The 17668-nt window shown below is 37.2% G+C and overlaps 1 protein-coding gene across 24 annotated transcripts in view; it reads left to right on the forward strand.

Moving 5' to 3' along the window:
- GPHN (gephyrin) overlaps positions 1-17668 on the forward strand; it is a 301803-nt gene that overhangs the window by 245046 nt on the left and 39089 nt on the right. For all 24 annotated transcript variants that reach the window (XM_075754158.1, XM_075754153.1, XM_075754157.1 and 21 more), the window contains 4 exons: positions 3841-3883; positions 7241-7378; positions 12642-12734; positions 15541-15596. In XM_075754158.1, coding sequence (XP_075610273.1) covers positions 3841-3883; positions 7241-7378; positions 12642-12734; positions 15541-15596 — 330 coding nt within the window. The remainder of the gene's footprint in view (positions 1-3840; positions 3884-7240; positions 7379-12641; positions 12735-15540; positions 15597-17668) is intronic.

Here is a 17668-nt window from a genome sequence, read left to right on the forward strand (position 1 = left end):
GACTTTAAAAAGGTAAGTAATTTCTCTAACCATTCCTAACAGTCATGGTAAAGTGTTAAAGGGTTTTTCAATTTTCTTTTTTTCTTTATTTTTCACATGAATTTTTCACTTGTAGCATGAACTTTTCTTTGTGTCTTTTTCAATTTTTCTTCTAAAAAATTTTTTTGTGGACTGATTTTTATTTGCAGCAAAACATATCATGTAGATTTAAGTAAAACCAATTTAGTACAGTTATTGATTTCATTTTTCAGACCAGTCATGATTGATAGATAGAAATTATCAGCAGGACACTTTATTTTACCATTCCCTTAATTTGTTTTTGAGTACTTTGTTTCACATTCTATTAACTACTTCAGCCTATGGGAGAAAGCTTACTCTGCATTCCAGCATGATGAAATTATATCTTAAAGAACATAAAATCCAGTTTGCTTAAAAAACAGAGTAATGTGAATTGAATGCTTTGGGTTTGGTTACATTCTGCCTGAACTACGCAGGGGAATGGTACTGGCTGGTAGCCCAAGGTACATTGTGAGCCAAGAGGCTGCAGAATGGACAAACAATAAATCTATAATTTCCCTGTGAAAGGCGAGACAGCCATAGGTTGTTATCTCTGTAACTACCTGTGAATGAGAAGAATTAGAGTAAATAATACTACTGATCACTCGCCCCAGTCAGTCACGGTACTATATGCAATGTAATATTGATTCTTTACGTAGCAGTAGCTGTGAAAAGAATACAGATTTTTCATAAATGTCACAAATAACAAAGTAGTGAGCCATACAAATAATGGCCATGATAAAAGGCACTTAAAGCACATGACCCCATGCATACAAAGCTCCATTGCTGCTAAAACCGTATGTGTTAGAAAACTGGTGGGTTTTATTCAAAATTGTATTTTATGGCAGTTTTGTTTAAAAATAACATTTAGGATATCAATGTGCAATTCATGTTAAACAAACAGAAGTATTATGTAATAACTAATTTTGATGTCAGTTCTGTTAAAACATGGTTTGTATTCTGCAGCTGTGAGCATAGGTTGGGAAACGATCAAGTCTAGCTGATCAAGCCTTTTATTTTATTATCATGGATTCCTCTTCCACAGCTGCTTTTAAAATTTGTGGGAAGCAAATTATTTCTCATACTGCATATCTTGCCCATCAGGTGAGTGATAACATGGAAACTGTAGGCTGGGTGTAAGCAATCAGAAAGTAAATTTAAAGTCCTCTGTGTGCACAGAATTAAAAAAAATGACCTGTAAGAGGCTGTGTGTGAAGCCAGCTGTCCTTTGTTACCATTGTCATTTGGACACTGTAAGAGCAAAACTTTGTCAGCACGTTTTTTTATATTAGAAGATTTGATCTGCAAATCTCAGCTGCTCTGTTCATTGTAAATCTCTTGTTTTTGTCCATACACTAGCTCCACTATAGGTTGGAAGGGCTTAAAGATGAACTGAGGAGGAATAGAGGCTACAACTCGAGAGTAACTATTACTGCTCAAAGGAGCTGTTTTCCATTCGCAAACATTGCTTTGCGCTATGGGTTTGGGCTCCTTCTGTTCCTCCACTTTGTTGAAGACTCTCTTGACTTCCATTTTACTTCTTTAGCACTGTCTTTGTCTGCTAACATTTTTCCTCCTTCTCTAGTAGCTTTTATCTGTGTCCTTTGGATCACATGTTTTACTTAGTTTGTTTTAGTAGATTGTTTCAAATGTTTGTGTTTTGTATTTTTGGTTTTTTGCCTTTTTCTTTAGGACTATGTTACCTCACTGAGTTTCATTCCACAGTTTGCTGAATCGCTTGGTTATTTTGCAGCAGGCCCATTCCTCGTTTTCTCTTTTCATATGGTTTTCAGTGAGAAATAAGAGAGCCTCTTCCATTTTAAACGGTAGTCTTACACACATAGGCCCATGTCTCCTTTTGCACACACCATCTTCTGCCTTGCCACGTCCATCCTGCTTCTCTCTCTCTCTCTCTCTCTCAACCTGTGCCTCTCTCTCTTTTGTGCTTCCTTTCCTACCATTATACCACCTTTTTGGTCCAGAATTGTCCTTTGGTAAATTATAGGTAAATATTTACTTCTTCCAAAGAGAGTTCGTGTCATGCCTTTGAAATCTGGTAAAACAACTCTGGGCCAAATTTGGGCATCATTAATATTTTGTTTGCAGTTTTCTTGTATAGTATTTTTGGTGGGAAGGAGGGAGGGTTTGGGGGTTTTCTGTTTGGTTTTTTTTTTAAACAATGTTTTTTTTCAGGGAAGGACACCATAACCCACTCTAAGTTGCAACATTACTTTCCATAAGTTATTCCATTACAATAAGTAGACTGTGTTGCGCTGTAGAATCCAATTTTTTTATGTGAATATACATTTGGGGCAAGCTGCTGTGGAACAGAAGAAAGAGGTTTAGAAGTTGGGGCGCAGTTGGTTTTAGCCTTAAATGGTTGTTCCTTTCTGAAGACAGCTGTTTGGGGGTTGAGCGTGTACCATTCTTCATCAATTGTTAGATCCTACACGTTCACTTTCTAGGCAATTTTTCTGTAACTGCAAATTGAAACTGTAGTCTGAAAGATAATCTGGATTCACTCCTTTGCTTTTTCAGCATAGACAAACGTTCTGCAGGGAAATTACACCCTCAGCGTCACTTGTGCTATTCTTTCACCACATGTCCACGGGTTTACTTTATTAATCCTCTCGCTGAAATTTAGCAATACATTTGCCAATAAAGTAAAAAAAAGAAGGATTCCGTTCATACTCTCTCAGACATTTGTCTTCCTGTGAAGTTTACTTTAGCAGGGGTTTTGTCCACACAAAAAGCTTTTTATTGAAGTGTTACCAGTTCAGTCAGCTGACCTGCCAGAAGGTAGAGTGCTCTTCAAAAACTCGCAACCTGAGTGTTGTTATACAATGTGCCATCTTTCCAAACCTGAGAAGAATTAACGAGAGCTGATGCTTCAGTATAGATAAAGTTTAAACTGTGTCATGTTTACAAGACTGCTACTCTTCAGAAAACAATTCTCTTTTTAAATTTGCATGGTAAACAGATGGAACTCTAAATATCCAGTGTTACTGGAATATTACACCAATGTGAATCCTCCAGTTTCCTTGGGGTCAGAGTAGTGTATCTGGAATAGCACAGTGGCACCTAAGCATCTAGGAAGAAGATTTGTTGAGAAACCAGTTGTCATTCTCACACAGTTACTTTTTAAAGTAGAATTGCGCTGTAAAAATCATACGGAACATAGCATTTCTTTTAACCAAACAGAAACAACCGAGTAAATTTATCTGGCTCCAACCAGGAGCTGTTTATACAATTGTGAGTTGCTTATACAATTGTGAAGAAGTCTTATTAAATATCTTCAGAATCAACGCAATCTAAATTGAGTATTTTAAACTCTTTCTATAATACCTGAAAATATCAATAATAGAATTTTAAAGCAGGTCATGATACTATAGTTATGTTAGTGTTTTGTCTAATCATAAAACAGGACTTAGATTCAGAGTTACTGTAAATATAATTGTCTAAGAAAATGTAGATTTTCTGTTTAAAAGTGGAGCTTAACACGTAATTTTAACAACTTTGTTCTTTGATTTTACTCTATTACTGTCCTTAGGCCATCTTGTTTCTTGGGGGCGGGGAGTGTGGAATCAAGTTGCTTGTATCAGACTCTGCCTGTCAGCTACTACCCTTCTGCTTAAATATACTTCTCTCATGTAGAGTATCTAAGAATGTTGCTGAAAAGATGTATAGCCTCTGTCTTAGATCCCAGGAGCTTGCCCATTATGTCTCTGTATTTAGCATTCTTGTTAACTTCTGTAGCTCATAGACTCTGTGCTCTCTCTGCAGGTCCAGTCGAGGTGCAGCAGCAAGGAGAACATCCTCAGAGCAAGTAAGTACTGAAACTTCATACCTCTACTGAGAAACTAAGACTGCACAGAAGACAGCAAATGATAGTCAGATGAGAAGGAAATGGTTGGGGCATAAGTGGGTTTGCAGAAGAAATTTAATAACTTAAGACAATGAAATTCAATCCAAAGAGAAAATAAAAGTGTAAATAGCTCATAGTGTTCATGTACTACTGGATAGTTGCCTTTTAATTTTTTCTTCCAAGTTGTTCTTCTAATGACAAGAAGGTCTGTGTTGTTTGTGGTGATGTATTGTTGGAAATGATCGTGTGTGTGCAAGTTTTATGGGCAAAAAGAATCAACAATCAAAGACAATGAAAATTCTCAAGTTGAATATATATGATTTTACTTTCATACCTGAACATGAAATTGAATGTTGGGTTACATAAAAGCAAACCAAAACATGCCAAGGTTAAGAATTCAGATTTGATCCAAATGACCTGCTGTTTAATTTGCACAATTCCTTTCCTTTGTTTTATGGGAATCTTTCCTAGTCTAAAATTTGATCCACCATTGTGTGTGTCCATATATATGTGTGTGTATATGTATATATAACAACAGGAATAGGCAGTTGTTTTGGCGATAAGAGAGAAGGCTGTGAGGAATTTTCTACATTATGCAACCAATTGACTTAGCTGCTTCAACTAGAGGATTATTTTGTCATACAAAATGCTTCTTAATGTAAGCAGTTACTTTTAGAGCCATCTGACATTTGACGTTAGTGAAATGTCTGAGGAGTTGTTTAATGTAATTTACTTATAATTAAAAAATACCACTTAGTAATTTCAGAATTTTAAAAAAATCATTAGGTGTTTGTCTCCGGATCTGTTTAAATGTGTGATACCTCTAAAAGAAGAGTTAGCATTTGTTTGTAGGAAGAAATAGGGACAGAGAAGTGTTGGTGGTTACACATGTGTCTTTATTCCTTTCTTCATTGAGGTTATTGATGCTAGTATTAAACCTGAAGGGCCTCTATTTTTGCGCATGTTTTTTCTTGGCTTCTCTTGCAGAAATAATGGGTGTTACTTTTGGTGTTGGAACAAAGTTGTCAGAGATTAGGGGATTTTATCTATTTTAAAAAAACATGTTGAAGAACACGGTTCTCAGTAGATTTTAACAGAACCTTTGACTTAAGCAAGTGATGTGTATTAGACACAGTTCTGAATCTGAAGGTGGGACTCTGGGGCACCATTCAGACCATTCAGAGCCTGTAATTAATTAATGTTTTAAGGGTTAAAGAGGTGAAATGTTAGTTTCTGAAGTAGCTAACAGTGAGGTTTAGGTAGCAGTAAAACATAAACATTAAAAGTACCTAGTGGCTGTAGCATAAATGTTGTTTGCTGCCACACAATTCCCCCAGCTTTCACTGCTGTGACATATTTTTTTCTAACATCTTCCTTCATTTTTCCCAACTTTTCCTTTTAAGAAAATAGTAGTTTCTTAATTTATACAGTCAGGAAAAAGTTTTTAACATACACTGTGTGGAATCTGCTGGACCTCCAAGAATTATGGTGCTGCTGGAAGTTTGACTGTCTCTCACAAATGCTTTCATTTCCTTGTCCTTATTTTTATGAGGTTGCTTACAAAATATTGGCATAATAAGGCAAAATGTAAGCTTACTAGGGACATCCCTGTTGTTAAATCCAGGAATGCAGTTTTTCTGCTAGTTACTAGTTATCTTACAATAGTTTAATTTGGATCATTTCTCCCTAATAATTTGCTTATGAGAAAGATTTAAGAGTGTGAAAAGTCTTAATATAGTTAGAATATATCTCATCAACTGTTTCTCTCTTCCTCAGTATGCCAACTGCTATGTTAAGGAGAGGAATTAAGTGAGTTAGAAATTATTTATGCTTGACAAATTTGCAGTACCTGCTTTTATCATCACCTTATCATCTAAATACGTACAAAGAGATTGTTCAAATAATATCTTCCAGAATCTTTCTTTGGACTGGAATTAGGTGGACAGTTTTATTCGTCTCTACTTCTTCCTCTTAAAGATAGTTACTGTGTTAACGTCAAAAAATAAATTAATGAGCAATCTCCCACGTAGAGACAAGCATGTGTCAGTGCTGAGAGAAGTTTTGTATATACAGATTTAATAAATGGCCTTCTCTTCTGAAGGAAAAACTTCGATTGCATGATTGTTTTACTATTTTTGTAGTTATTTTTTATTAGAAGACTACACTTAAAGCAATAATCTATTTTTTCCAGAATGTGAAGGTATGTGCAGCAGCAAATGGAATATTTAGGTAGCTACTGCAAAGCAAAATCATGTCATTAAAAGTTAGTTTCTATTATTAATTAATGCTATCTTATTATAATTTATGTTGCTTTAGGAGTATCATTACGTATTACACATAGAACATCATCCACTTTGGCTCTCATAAATACCTTATTGTTCTAGGCAAATCCATTCAAGATATTTCTACAAATGTCATTTTCTTAATCTTTTGGTTTGTATCTGTTACTCTTGTTTATGTATTTTATTGTTTATGTACAATAGCTCCCTCTCTTCAGTTACCTGTCTTCACTTTCAAAGTCCTTCGAAGCTTGTTGTCCCCTTGTTTATTCTCTCAGTAAGCATCAAGAAATCAAACATGCTGCTGGCTTCATTTTCAAACAACTCTTGTCGTATTTCTTCCCAATCTGTCCCCCATACTTGGGAAAAGTAAGTTTCCATTAATCTATCCTACTACCTTCCCTCAAATTGTACATTTAAGCATCACTTTGCTGTGGTGACTACAATATCTTGACAACGGGTAGGATGCCCACGAGCTGGAAACAATGTGTGCTGTCCTGACTGTCCAGGGATTTCATTGTGCTTCCCTCTGTCCTCCTTTCAAACCTTTTCATTCCCAAACTCACTGGGACAGTGTCCATTTTTATGTTTTATCTGTGCACTGCACATAGCATATTGAGATGTGTATGCGGAGAATGGAGTGAGGAGTGAATCGTCCTGAGTTCATAGCTCATAGAACTGAGTTAGCCTCGGGTTGTCATCTTCAGTGTAAAATACTGCATCATCTTGAAGGGTTTCTGTTTCTGATTAACTCATCCTTTTATACTCATCAAGACTTCTGGTATGTTTTCCATGACAAGTAAGGATATACACTTTTGTGAACCTTTTCAACTGTAAATTGCATTTTATTTTAAATCTTTTTGATTCTAGTTGAATACAGTGCCTTCCTGGTGTCTGACACAAATGCTCAATAGTGATAACTAGCTAATTTAATTTACCCCAAAGTGCCATATTAATTTCAGTAAAATGGTTTAAATGAACATCAGTGTGTACATCTACACGTTGTAGCATACATAAACTTGGTGCTCTCTTGTTGCAGGTCACAGTGCTGTTGACATTACCAAGGTAGCAAGAAGACATCGCATGTCTCCATTCCCATTGACATCTATGGACAAGGCCTTCATCACAGTTCTGGAGATGACCCCAGTGCTTGGAACAGAAATCATCAATTACAGAGGTATTTTAAGTTGGATTCTTTGTGAGGATTAGGGTGATTATTTCCTTATTTTACAACCTCCTTAAGCTTTTACTCTTTTATTAATGTTGTGAGGTGTCCGAGACAGTACTTTGTCCAGGAGAAACTGCTTTAGGAAATGCCACTAATAGGAGCAGAAGTCTCCTTTCAGAGTCAGGAGAATGTTGATTGAGTTCAGTGCTGCTCCCTGAAGGAATCTGTAATGGAACTCTAATTAAATATATATATTAATTTTCTTCTGCTCTGTGTTACATGTGACAAAGCTAAAACATAGAAACCACAATTTGCCTCACTGGTTGATATAACACTGGACTTCTGTAGATGCCAAGTATCTCCAAGTTGTACTGTGATCATTCACTCTGTTCTCTTACTGTGGGAGATTCTCACTAAATCCCCTTTCCAATCTGAGATTAGTGATCAAATCAAAGTGACTATTGATTCCAGGTTACTTTTTTCCATGTCTATAACTTTAACAGTTCATCCCAGTCTGTTTTTCCAGATCCTACTTAGCCTACTAGTCATTCCAAAATTTGCCTCCTCTTCTCATAAACGCATCATAATTCCTTTTCAATTCTACCACTATATTTGATCCTTTTATTTGCATCTGATATTTGATTTACTGAAACTTTATAATCAAGGGTATCTGTTATTGATTTATACAGTAAGGTTGTCTTAAAAGGCACCAAGCAGCAGGCAAAATTGCAGACTATGTGACCGTGTCATTCCTTGTAAATAAATGGGGATAGGTGAAGCCATTTTCTGGCCTTATAAGGAGTTAGTACAGCACCTTTCATGTTTATTCAGCTAAACTCTCCTCCATCCTGAAATAGTGTGTTCATAAAGCCTATTAAGTGTCTCCCTTGCTTCTGCTATCCCTTAAACCAAGCCTGGGCATTATCTGTGTTCTTGGCACAGAACAAAACCATGACAGAAAGCATGCTGACAAGTAATCCTAAAATAGGTAGGGGAGAGGAAACCTCCTCCAGGGATTCCTCTAGATTTTCCAAAGGTAAGGTGGTAAGCCAAGAGATAGTGAGACCGCCAGCCTCAAGAGGCAAAATGTTTAGGACATCGGTGGACTCCAGGTGGCAGAGGGGTACAAATGGTTTCTGAATGGGATATTCGGTCTTCCGGCTTGAAAGTTCAAAGTTTTCATGCTTATCACCAAATCTTTGTGCTGCCACAAACCTTTGTAATGTCGTTGTATTGGCATACTGATTTAGCAGACTGCATGTAGAATCAGACCTGCCTGTTTAGTCTCTCCAAGTGGAGATCGGCATTCCCCTGTGCCTTGGTAGCAGGAAGCAGTTCCTTGAGAAGATGCTGCATATCCTGCATTTGGAACAGCACCAATACTGGCTCAACAAGGAATATGCATACTACACCCTGCGCTTTCATAACAGTGTGCAGATTAGAAGGCGGCATTAAGGCATAAATGCCTGAGCATGGCTATTAGATCTTTTTGGATAGCTGTCAGTTTAACATCTTTGCTAAGACAGCCCTTTGTGGACAATACGATGAGCAGGTAGGCAGAGAATAAGCATAATCCTCACATGCTACCTGTATGTTTTATATATATATATATAACAATAATGTCACCGTACGTATACAGCAGTCTTTGTGCAAACATTTATATCAACTATAGGTAGCAGCTTTTTCATGTATCTGATTTAGAAACATCTTCATTAGAGCTATGGTTAAATCAGACAAAATCACAATATATATAATTTCCTGCTGCAATATGCTTTGGACAAGCTTTTACCATGTAATTTATTTTAATATTAAAAAACCTTCAAAATATGGACTAAATAACAGATTTCTGTTAATACTGATAATGTTACCATACGAATAACAGAATGATTCTGTTCAGACTACATGCTCTTCAAAATGTCCTTAGAGAGATAGAACGGAAGTAATTGGTCTTACCTAGATGCTTATGTTCTCTATAGAGTTTTATATACTCTAATTTGTCAGAAAGGCAATTTAATTGTTTCTGTTCTTATTCCACTACATGGGAATATGTTGTCAAAGTAAGAGAAGGTATTCTAGTATACTTTATAATATCTTAGTTGATATTTCATTTTGCTCTTCATGTTACCTGATTACTGACATCAAATTCAGGCTGATTCTAAGTCTGGAACATATTGATTATGATTCCTGGCACTTGTTATTCTTTAAAAAATAATGTTCTGAGTCTGCTGAGACACTACAGTTATGACCCTCTTCCCTCCCACCAAAAATAAAAGCGTTAGATACATGGTAAGATCATCAGCATTACTAAACATATTACATAGTATTTATCCTCATAAATAAAGCTGCTGAATGTTACTCTGTACAAGTAGCCAGTACAGACTTTGTTCTTCCTGACTTCATTCTTGATTAAGTCAAGGCATGTTGTAGTCGCGCAAATCTATTCTCTCCTAACATAAGGGGGAGGATGAGTAAAGTTACTTTATGAAACATGGCTTTCACATTGGTAAATGTATTGCTCAGTGCCTGTATAGATCATTTAGCCTCTTCCATATTAAGAGGAAAAAAAAAAGGACCGTCTTAAAACATTTTACAGAAGTGCCATAAACCAAGGGCACCTGAAGCATATTTCCCACCTGCCATCATCAATATCTGGTATGAAGCCCCCAGTGAGCCTTTCATTCCAGCTAAATGCAGTTACCTGAATATTGCTCCATCGGTAGATAAGATTAAGTTTTTAGACAGCATGATAATGATTATTCTTCTGAAATTAAGAAGAGGCAAAAGTTTAATTGATACTAAAAGTACAAAGCAGAGGCAATCCACGCTTTATGGGCTTAAGCCTCAGAACGGAGGAGTTTTTCTAAACTAGTCCAAGAGCCCTGTAAGTTCTGTAGAGCTTGGACCTTTTTTCCCACTGTGTATTCATTTTGAACTAGCTGGTTATTTTGATAGCGTTGCCTTTTCATATGACACTGAAGTGCTGCAAGGGCAATATTTACCAAATGGGAGCAAATCCATCACCTCTAGTACAATACCTGTCTCACTGCTTTATCCCAGTACCAGTACCCTGAGAAATCAAAATTCTTCACAGAACTCTACCAGTTTCACCTGCTAAGCTTCAGAAAATACCCAGATTTGAAAAGTGAGTTTAATGTAATTCTCCATTTTGTGTTAGAATCAGAAAACTATGGGCATCACAAGGGGCAGTTTGATGACATTAAAATATTTCAGAACATCTTTTTTTAATTACAATTAATCAAAATAAGGTTAAACAGTGTATTTCTAAAATAATTGCTCAAATAAAGGAGGGTACAGAGGTACTTCAGATTGTCCTTTAGTTGCTGGCTTGCTTCATTTTAGATGCCTAAGGCTTCAGCAAATAATTCTTACATTTTTCTCCCCTTAATTAAATTCATTCCCGCTACTCGATGGCCATTTGTTCCCTTCAAATATTGCATGGCAGAATGCCAGGAACATACTGTTCAACTTTGCTCTAATTGGTGTGATTTTGCATGCAGACAAGAAGTAAAATGAAGACACAACATGCCTGCTAAAATTAGAAGCATCACTTTTGTATGAGATTTTGTGCATCTATGAACAGAGGGTGTTTTTACTAGGCCTTTGATAGCTGCCTTTTTCTATGCTATAATTTAAATGTCTGTGCCTGCATTCTTTCTTTCAGTGCAAGTGTACAAGCTTTCGTGAGCTTTGTAATAACTTCTATATTGTGTATCATGGGCAGTGATAAGCAGTGATGCACAGGCGCATTAATGGCCATCACAAAGGTGCTTTTCTAGTTGCTTTCACAGGTTTTCTCAGCATTTTCATGGCAATACCTATTTCAAAAATGCAACATAAATATTCATCTCAGGCTGAAAGTTGATACATATGGATGTGAGCGCAATGACGTTATAGTTATTATAATTATAATGAATTACTAACTAAATCATTTTGTGTTAATAGATAAAATATAATCTCCCTTATAATGCCACTTCACCAGAGTGAACACTTTCAAATCAAGTAGTTGCACTTTTTAACAAAACCTATCCATTTAGTGTGCAATGTTAGGTCTTCTGCCTTCCCAGTAAATCCAGAACCACATGGATTTCCCTATCTGTAAAACAAGAAACGCACTTTATGTATGTCTCTCTTTTTTGGCACATCTGAAGGATCATAATCTATATAGTACATATCCACACAGATTCTCCTGCAGAAGTATTCGTGCACCCTCTCATTCGTTCACAATTTCAGCTAGATATTGCCTTCCTGTGCCACAAAGCACTCCTAAGAGCAGTGGCCTCTATTATGAGATGAACTTCCCTTCTTCTACATGGACATACTGGAATGAAGCCGATCTCAGTAGTTCTGACCCATGTGCCACTTCCTAGTCCATCTACTCACACATAAAATAAATCTTCTTTCTCACTCTCCCACTGTATGAAGGAATAAGATACATATTTTCCACCCTGTTCCACATCATACTAAGAGAACCACCTCTTGCTGGTGCTGTAAAAGCAAACAAGTAGTGCACACTTGACTGAGGGTGAAGTAATTCGTATCAGTCTCTACAGGGAGGCAGAGCCAAATTACAACTCATCAGTCATAGTTGCTAAGTGAAGGGAAAGAGTATGTTTGAAACAGCTATTAAAATATTTAGAACTATAATAGCGTAAATTTACATAAATAATCCTGACACTTATGTGCACTCACCCTCCATTAAGCAGAAATGGTCTCAACAATTAGGCAGAGCTAATCTATTGCAAAACTTCTTTGTCAATTTATGGAAACTTGCCCATCATTACTGTTTATGTTGAGTCCTCTGGGCTCAATCCATCACCTTTTGCACACAGGATTCACTTTTGAAATGTTATTTTAAAAGCTTTTAAAAAAACAAGAACTTTTTTTAAAAAAATTGAAATATAGAAAAGTATGTATTTTTAAGAGATTTCAGGAGAAAAACTTGTCCTGAAGAGAGAAATACTTGTTTTTTTCTGTGTGATCCTATCTCAGAGCTATAACCTCTGGGTATGGATGCTTGGCATTCAGACCTACCGTCAACAATTTCACCATAACCAGGAACAGACTTACTGAACAAATCTTTCATCAGTACTTTCAGACTCCAGTCTTTTTTCATTTATGTAGAGGCAGAAATCAAAAACCTGAGATCTATTCATGTCACATACACATACATTTTATCCATCAAAGCACACTGCTTTTTTTTTCCCGTTCAGTAGCTCTAATGACATGGAGCGTGGTCTTTTCTCTTTTCTAGATGGAATGGGCCGAGTCCTTGCTCAAGATGTATATGCAAAAGATAATCTACCACCATTTCCAGCATCAGTAAAAGACGGCTACGCTGTCAGAGGTAAACACTCACTTTGTAGACATGCAGCATAGTGTCTGTAAAACAACTTTAGAACATGTTAGTTCACCTATTTTAGATCCAGCAGTGATTATTTTGGTTGAGATTTGATTCAGATCATTGCTGAAGTCACAATTACGTAGAATACAGCTGTCTTGAAGGAAGACCATAAAGTTAAATTCAGATCTTTTAAGAGGACACGTATGTACACAAGCAAATGTACGTCCATGTGTCCTCATAGACATGCACTTGTGTTGCTAGTGAGTTTCTTGGAAATATAAAGAATTCAGGAGAGTAACAGAACACCTGTTTCTGAATGACAGGTTCTTCTTCTATTCCTCTATTGTTGACTAGTCAGGAATGTCTGACATATCTGTTACTTTGTTGAATTGTCACAGATCCAGCTTCCTATTTGTGAATTATTTTATGAATGCATTAGAGAATTTTCAAAAATACGTGTCAGAATATACTCTTATGGAGGCAACTCAAAAGAAAAACTAATTTTTATTTTGAAAATATTGCAGTTGCTGTATATAAATAAAATGAGTAGTGTGACTTCACAGAGCAAGTAGTGGGTGGTTTCCCAGGAGACCCGAATCCATCCTCTGCTTTGCCGCTAGGTGCTGCATGATTTTGAGCAAGTTGCTTTGTGCAATATTTTTTTCCATTTGTAAAGCAAGACTAGTGATCACCTCAGATATCTATGGAGGAAAGCTAAAATATATATGACTGAACATCATACTAGTAGTGATTGCATTGCAGTAGGGGTTGAATCATCATAACACCATGTTCAAATTTGAACACAATAGCCAACTTTTTTCTAGGAACATTAAAATATCTTTTTTGTTACTGGCAGCTGAAACAATGGAAAGAAACCGTCCATGAAATAGACTGCAAACCCAGGGAATGGATGTAGTCCAATAGCTTCCCCGTGGGTTTGATATAAAAGTAAAATCCAGGTCTACTAGATGAGTTTGACTGCAGCTGTCTGACATCTATGTGTGTGAGCAACAGTCAGACCAAAATGACCAGTAATAGCAGCAAGGGATTGCAGATGTAGCCAGAAAAATACTGGTAATAGAGAGGGGGAGCTCTGAGTTGAACACTGACTGACAGGGACCTTGGGATCAAGCAAACGCTGTCTTGCAACCTGATTGCTACAAGGTAAGGGAAAGCACAAGTACAATCTCAGTAAACAGGCAGAATGAGCAGAATGATCACGAACGCCATCTTCGACAACGTCCGTCAGAACCAACCCACAAGACCCTAATTTGCTGGTGGATTCAAATAAAGTAACAGTAAGGTACTTGAATGCATCCAGAGGAGGGCAACAGAGCTGGTGAAAGGGCTGGAAGGCGTGTCCTACAAGGAGCAGCTATGGACTTTGGGTTTGTCTAGTTTGGAGAAAAGGAAACTGAGGGGCGACTTCATGGCTCTCTGCGGCTTCCTGAGGAGGGGATGTGGAGAGGGAGGTGCTGAGCTCTACTCCCAGGTATCCAGTGACAGGATGGGTGGGAAGGGTTCAAAGCTGCACCAAGGGATGTTCAGACTGGAAATTAGGAAGCATCTCTTTCCTGAGAGGGTGGTCAAACACTGGAACAGGCTTCCCAGAGAGGTGGTCGATACCTCAAGCCTGCCAGTGTTTAAGAAACATTTGGACAATGCTCTTTATTTGCTTTAACTTTTGGTCAGCCCTGAAGTGGTCAGGCAGTTGGACTAGATGATTGTTGTGGGTCCCTTCCAACTGAAATATTCTACTCTACTCTACTCTATTCTTATTGTTCTTGTAGACCTGTTACCTCAGGATATGAGAAGCAAAGCTTGTAGGCAGAAATGATATTGACTGCATTAATGGATATTTTTTACCAAAAAAATAAAGGATTAGCTTTCAGTCACATAAGGCTGTCTGCCCAAAACCTTGTCCACTTTTTTGAAGCTGTCAGTTGTACATCACCTGTAAAGTTTGTCTTCGTATCATTATTAATGGGGGAATAAAATCTAATTCAGTAGCATTTTGTCAGGCTTAAAATAATATAGCTGTTAGGGAGTTTTTTTCTCTTCTTTTGCTGGATCATCCCAGTGCATTTTTTTCAGTGAAAGTCTGACAACTGTATTCAGTAGTAGTATATGCATTATGCAAAGACAAGTAGTTGAAGAGTCCTTTTCTGCTTTCTTATTTTAGAGTTTGTTCTAAAGCTCATAGATTAGGCTGTTTGATAGGCTTTTAAAGTTAAGTTAATCATTAGTCTTCAAACATGACTAAGTACAATAGATCATCTGCAGAGTTGCAGCTGATGTCTGAGTACAAATGTGATAAATTGTTATAGAGACTGAATGGGCACCCTTCCTGAAAGCAGTTCTTCTCAATACAATAAGGGTATCTAGCTGTGTAGTCAGGGCTTTTGAAATAAAACAGAAAGGTTGTCACTGATTAGACTGCATCTCTGGGAATTCAACTTTTGACAGTTACAGATTTAAAATTAATAAAAAGACGTATTTAAATGTGATCGTATGAACCCAGTTTGTTGGCTGTCAACAGGCAGAGGTGCTGTGCTCCATATATGCTTTACACCAGGGTAGAGCGTGTAATACCACTAATGCAACTTGCTGAAAGACCTTTGAGGCAGGCAGAAGCTTAAACTTCATTAGTAATGGTGCCTTTGTTCTCTTTGTAAAGATACAGATTTGGCTAAATGTTGACACTGAAGAACTGAACCTTGGATCATTCTTTGGTTCCCCTGTTCTTAATTTCTGATGCTATCATTTGTTTTGGTTCAGCCTTTACCATTTGTATTGTCCATCTTAACAGCTGCTGATGGCCCAGGAGATCGATTCATCATAGGGGAATCCCAGGCTGGTGAGCAGGTGAGCACAATTTCTTTTCTGTTTGGGTTTTTGTTTTTTTTTTTTTAATGTATATTTCTATTCTAAGATATTGATTTGTATTTTTACGAGCCTTGCTAGTGCTCCAAAACTCAATGTTCTTGGAAGTGGCGTGAAGTAGGACACAGCTGCACCTACCCTCCTGCTATGTGCCTTGGGACATGATTTCAGAAAGTGAGGTAGTACGGTTACATAAGGAACTAACAAGGATGTCCCAAAATACTTCAGAGCGTTGTGCTGACATGTCTGATAGGAGTGCATACAGTAATGTTCTGCCCTAGTACAATGTCAGAGGACATAAGGTTTCTAGTGGCGTTGCAGTTCATAAACAGAGAAAAGCAAGATTTAACCCCTTCTTGCTGACAGATTTTAAAAGGGACGTCAACCCTATAGCTGTTTCCACAAGGTGCTTGCATATTTCACACTGATACCTGCAAAACAAAGTGTAAGAATTTTGAATGAAGCCTATAAAGGTAGGTAGTGATCAGAACAATCTTGAGGAAGCCTGGCAGCAGCCTAGTTTGTGATATTGCTCCTTTCCTGTTTGTTAAATCAAAAGAGTGTTCATGCACCTTAGCAAATACGTGGATTGAGTTTAACAGCAAGTCGGGGCAGCACCCATTCATGACCTCCTGTGCTGTATAAATATTCATGAATGGACACTATTTGGGATTAGCTCTCAAACTCAAGAGTACATTTCATAAAGTTCCTGGACTAATACCGGAGTGATAGGAAAGAGATCAGTTGCGTTCAACTACGTTTTTTATTCTGTCAACTTAATTGTACCTGCTACCTTTTTTTCAGGAGAGTATAGGTTTAATCCAAAATGTTTCTCCAGCTATTTCAAGATCCAGTTTATAATTCTGTGTATTGTATGTGAAATGATGCAGAAACGGAATAAGTAACAGACAAAACAAAGGATTGATCAGTTCTAATGAGGATTTTAACGTGTGGCCATTTTGACTGCTAAAAAAAAACCTCTTAAATAAAATAGATGCATTTGAAAAGTTGTTTCAGGTTTTAGAAGTATTACCAGTTGCAGGATTGTTTCATTTTTTTTAAAAAAATGGGTTGAACTGCCTGTAAATGTATAATAGACATTTAATTTGGCTAATTATGATAGGCACAGAGAACTATGAAAATAATTTTTGCTGCAGTTCCCAGCCATCATCATGAATTATACTTTGGTATAGTAGACATCTTCTCAATAGTGGTATTCATGTGAACTTAGATTAATGAACCTGTTATACGAAATATGTAAAATTACTTTAAATACTAAAAAAAGTAAACTAATGAATTTCACCTGCCTTGGATTTTTAGCCCTTCTGTCAGCATTTTCAAGTGTTAGTCCAGAATCCAAAGGACTGATAACTATTGCTACAACCCTTTTTATGGTCACTATAAAATAGCAAGAATCAGTAGAGCATCCTGCTGAGTTATCACTCCTATCATTATTCTCCTGTCATCAATATTATCATTTTGCTAGTTAAAAAAAACCACAGCACAGCGGTGTTTCAAAACAGTATTGTTGAAGCTGTGTCTAATGGGGAGGGCTGCCCACAAATCTAAAGGGTTTCAGTGTCCTCATCAGTTCAGCAGGTTTGTACAAAGGATAAAAGGGCAAATGGGAGCTTGCTTCCCTCCTACAAAATTCAAGAGCTCACAAATGTCTCTGCAGGGACAGTCTGTCCTCCCAAATTAATGGGAATGGGAAACGTCTCTGGCAAGGAACAAAAATTGGGTGGGAGGAGGCACACAGAGAGAGAATAATTCTGGAAATACCAGTGGCAAGTTAGAAAAATGAGGCTGTTGACCTCTGAATAATCAGTCAAAGTTTTTTTTTCTTGGGCCAACACATCTTCAGGTTCATCTCCTTCCCAAGAAATTATTTATAGCCTTGGAAGGCTCCTCAGTCTCATTTCACCCTTCAGTCACTCTCAGCAGCAGCATTCTACTTTTCATGTTACAGACCAATTAACAGAATGATTCACAGCAGGGAGTTCAAAATAGGTTTAGATTTGGCTCCTCCTGTAGGGAAAAAGGTTATGTAAATG

This window comes from Balearica regulorum, chromosome 5 (assembly GCF_011004875.1).
Source record: "Balearica regulorum gibbericeps isolate bBalReg1 chromosome 5, bBalReg1.pri, whole genome shotgun sequence".
NCBI lineage: Eukaryota > Metazoa > Chordata > Aves > Gruiformes > Gruidae > Balearica > Balearica regulorum.